At 37.6% G+C, this 3949-nt stretch overlaps 2 protein-coding genes across 2 annotated transcripts; one reads left to right on the forward strand and one right to left on the reverse strand.

Moving 5' to 3' along the window:
- Window positions 1-484: 484 nt before the first annotated feature.
- Window positions 485-790, reverse strand: VTP21DRAFT_4285 (uncharacterized protein; the record flags this gene model as incomplete). The annotated part of the gene is made up of 1 exon (XM_069394679.1): window positions 485-790. One exon carries the CDS (start codon window positions 788-790, stop codon window positions 485-487), a length of 306 nt encoding a protein of 101 aa, XP_069255893.1.
- A 1666-nt stretch (window positions 791-2456) lies between these two features.
- On the forward strand, window positions 2457-2858 carry VTP21DRAFT_4286 (uncharacterized protein; the record flags this gene model as incomplete). The annotated part of the gene is made up of 1 exon (XM_069394680.1): window positions 2457-2858. One exon carries the CDS (start codon window positions 2457-2459, stop codon window positions 2856-2858), a length of 402 nt encoding a protein of 133 aa, XP_069255894.1.
- Window positions 2859-3949: the final 1091 nt, after the last annotated feature.

Below are 3949 nucleotides of genomic sequence, written 5' to 3' on the forward strand. Positions count from 1 at the left end.
TGAAACAAGTTCCATACATTAAAAAATTCAAATTCATAATTTAGATTGAAATAATGGTTGGACTATTTCCGGAGGATTGATGCTAAAACTTAAGTTGTTGCCTTTTACCTAAATACTCAGCTATCTATCTGTAAGTGTAGAACTTATCATAAATTTATACGGTATGACGGCCGAAAATGGCCACCCTTCTAAGCAAAATTTCATGTTATTGGTTTTTTTTTTGGTCAACCTGATCAAATTACGGGTTCCATATGCCAATTTTGCTTGCTTATTTAATTCTTCTATTTTTTTCTTCTTTCCTTGATTTTTATATTTGTACTGTAAATGAAAAACTGAAGAATTTATAGCAAATTTTTCAGTGAATTTTCACTGATCTTTTTGCTAACTTCGATCGTTCGTTTAGTATTAGTACTATACGAATGCATATTTATGTTTATTACAGACAATTTATTAAGTCTGCCTAAAAGAGCCGTTAGAGAATGGATCAAATCTGCTCTCCGATTTTCAAAGCTCTTATATGAGGCTCTGGTATGCCGTACCTCTTCCAGAACTCCAGCATAGCCTTCTTAGATATATTGCGGCCAAACCCATTTGTCTTGTACGTATTCAGGTCAAAGTACGAACCGGACCCGCTCATATCGACAGCGTTACAAATTTCATCTACCTCGTTCGACATATCGGGTTTCCACATCAGCCTCTTATCGACGACAGAGAGGAAATACCCCCCCAACGGCTCATCGTAGCCATAACTGATCTCAATCTGATTTTGGTTAATAGTATGTCTCCCCATTTGTGATCTCTTGAAGGAATTTTTAGGGGAATGCTGTATTGTAATTATTTTATATTTCATTTGCATTGCTAATAAAAATGTTTTCCCATACATTCACTTAAACTGTAACAAGACCAAGCCACCATCTCTCTATCCTGATTCAATATTTCCTTTTATATGCTCATTGGTTCCCACGCTGATTAAGGTTTATCTTGTTTACTATTTAAGCCTCGATCTCTGTTTATTATTCCTTGCCCATTATTTGCCCATTATTTGCCCATTCTTTGGCCCACCTTTGTCCATTTGTCCATTTTGCCCATTATTCTAATTGAATTAAGACCACTTTTCATATATTCAATAAGAATCCGAATCATTAACAGTCTCAGAACTGTTACATAAACATAGGTATTATAATACATGTGATGTCCCCTGTAATGCTTCATGTGACACTCCGTTACAATGTGTACGTAGCACTGTAGAGAGGAAAATGTGAACTTGGGTTACGAAAATAATGACAAGGTTTGTTCTAAGACAAAAGAATATTTGAATAGAATAAAGTGAGGGAAAAAATATTGGTAGATTTAAACCTATTTTGGTAAAATTAGTCTCGTGTTTGTCTGCAGGCGTTTTGGGAACTGATGTTGTGCATATATTGAGAACTTTTTCCTCGTACTATCTATATAGTGTTCAGTCGATTTAGTCAAGTCCTTGCCAAGCCCTTGTGAGAAAGCATCACATTCGACCAGTTTGATGTGAAAAATAAGATGAATCTTACACTTTCCGACATTTAAGTTCCGAGCATCGTTAACCTACTTTAAAATAGACAACACTCTATCCAAGCGACATCCAACAAACAATAACAGGTCTAGTTTTTATTAGAAACCAACCTAAGATATAACCTTTCGAAATAATCTCCTTCACTTTCCCACTCTATCGCTTTTTACAATCGATCCATCATGGCATATTTTAAAGTAATCTGTTAGGATATATTTTGTTTCTTATCTCGCTCTAGAAATTAATATAAATTACAGGAGATGGGGGAGGGTTAGTGTGGTGGACTATCCCTGGTGTGCCGATGAGAACGGCGTGGGTTCGAATCCCACTTCCCCCACCAGCACTTACTCTTAGTTTGTGGCTGCTGTCCACTTGATCAGAAATTGAGTCTTCATTATTGAAAAGATCGCTCCTACGATAAGTACAAAGATTACATGGGTTTCACGTACATGCTATTCACGACAACTACGATACACGCATATCGATTGCACGCCTATCGATCAAGGACCTATATCTCGTTATGTTAAGTCCATTGACATAAACTTCATGTAATATATGGAAATTAAATAAACAGTTTTAATTGATTGATAAAAAAAAAATAAATTACAGGAGATAGTGAAAGAATTCCTCTGATCGAAGCATAATCATTGCGCGCCGCTTCATGAATAATTTTTCACCATGTACGTAAAGTAATTACAGTATTATCGAGATCTTTTTGGAGAAAGACAGTATCCTGTATTTTATACATTGATGGTAGAGAATCTTGGCTCAAAAAATCCAATCTAACAATCTACTGTACATTTTATATACTGTTGTGCGCAGCACTAGAGCGGAGCACCAGGATAGAGAGTTTGTGCTGTAAGCAGATGAATGCAGTGGTTGACGATGCATGATGAGCAGACTTAAGCCAAACATGAAGGTATTTGCCCAAGCTAAAATCAGGTTTCTGTCAGGCTCGGAAAGAATCGAGTCAAAGGCTGAACGCGCCGCGCAATTAGAGCCTTCTCCCCTGCAGATCCTGGCGAGATGTAGAAAGACCCCAAATCATTTGCTGATGTTCGCTTTCCTTGTAACTCCGCTCATCTTCATGAAAACTCGTGTCGAGAGGCCAATCAAAATGCCTGAGCAGCACAGGTTTTTTGAACTGAGTTGCATCCTCAAGGGTTCTCCAACCCTAAAAACCAAGATAGGGTCCACCGTTTTCCCATTTTGGCGCCGTAGCTCGAAGTCACGCCTGCGAGATCATTGCTCCGGCAAGACCCGACTCCAGCCCCTTCAACAAGACTTGGTCTGCGCTCCTTCACTGGCACTTTAGCTCCGCCATCAACTATGCGAAATCTTTTTTTCCTTCCGTGGAATTCCATGCTTGCTTCTTTGACTCCCAGATGCCCCCATATTCTCAGCTCGCGGCTCGAGGATGAGAACGGTGGCTAAGTTGCTTCTACGTTTCAATCTGTGTTAAAGCGATCTTCAGGCCAATTGCAATATTATCAAATAATACTATGTGTCAGAATTTTAACTTGAACTTAATTTTTACAAGCATCCAATTATTACTTGTTTGTTTGTAAATGATAAATCCTGTTTATTGTTTTTCTTATTGCTCTTTAAATAGTTCAGCTATTTGTCTTCTGATCCTTACTCCTATTTTACTATAGGAGTTAGGTAGTAGCAAATATTATCCGTCACAACAGGCTTCTTGATAAAATTGAAGCGAGCAGCAAGCTTTTCTATCAAGTCTTTGTTCTGATTACTGGATCCTTGCACAGCCATTTTCATTAATGAAAAGTGTTGATTGACTAGCGGGAGGCGGGGAGTGTTTCTTTCAAGATCAATAATTACTTCCGTAATTGGTTTTATAACGTTTCTCAATTCTTCCGCCTTTTCCCACCAAGTATCTTGAGGCAAGCAGCACAATTCCGAAGATGCTAGCTCCAAGTTGAAATGTCTTGGAAGAATTAGGAAGGATCGAAATTTCCAGAAGGATCCTGATCAACTCTCTTTTCGTTATTCAATAATGTCCAATTAACTGCCCATTTCCCTTTCTCTCTTAATATTTACTGTAATTATTTATGCTGGCCAACCTTCATTTTAGTGTATCTCCTCCTGCTAGAACCTATTGCTAATATTTTCGAAAATTTTCGGCTTTCTTGATAAAATACAGCCATTATAATAAACTGGTCAGCTTGTTGTGTATCAAACATCGTAATTCATTCTGTTTCTTCAGTATACATCCATTCTTGGAGATAAATTGTAGTTTTAGGAATCGGAAATATTGGGGATCATGCTTTCATATTTGGTTTGCTGGTCAAGTGTCTTCATTGCAATTTGACCTTTTAACATCAACAAAGAATAGGGCAACAATACCCTGAGTTTAATGGATAATGCAGTAAATCTTGCTTTATATCC

The sequence above is a fragment of the Calcarisporiella thermophila genome (genome assembly GCF_041956535.1).
Source record: "Calcarisporiella thermophila strain CBS 279.70 unplaced genomic scaffold VTP21scaffold_2, whole genome shotgun sequence".
In the NCBI taxonomy this organism is placed as follows: domain Eukaryota; kingdom Fungi; phylum Calcarisporiellomycota; class Calcarisporiellomycetes; order Calcarisporiellales; family Calcarisporiellaceae; genus Calcarisporiella; species Calcarisporiella thermophila.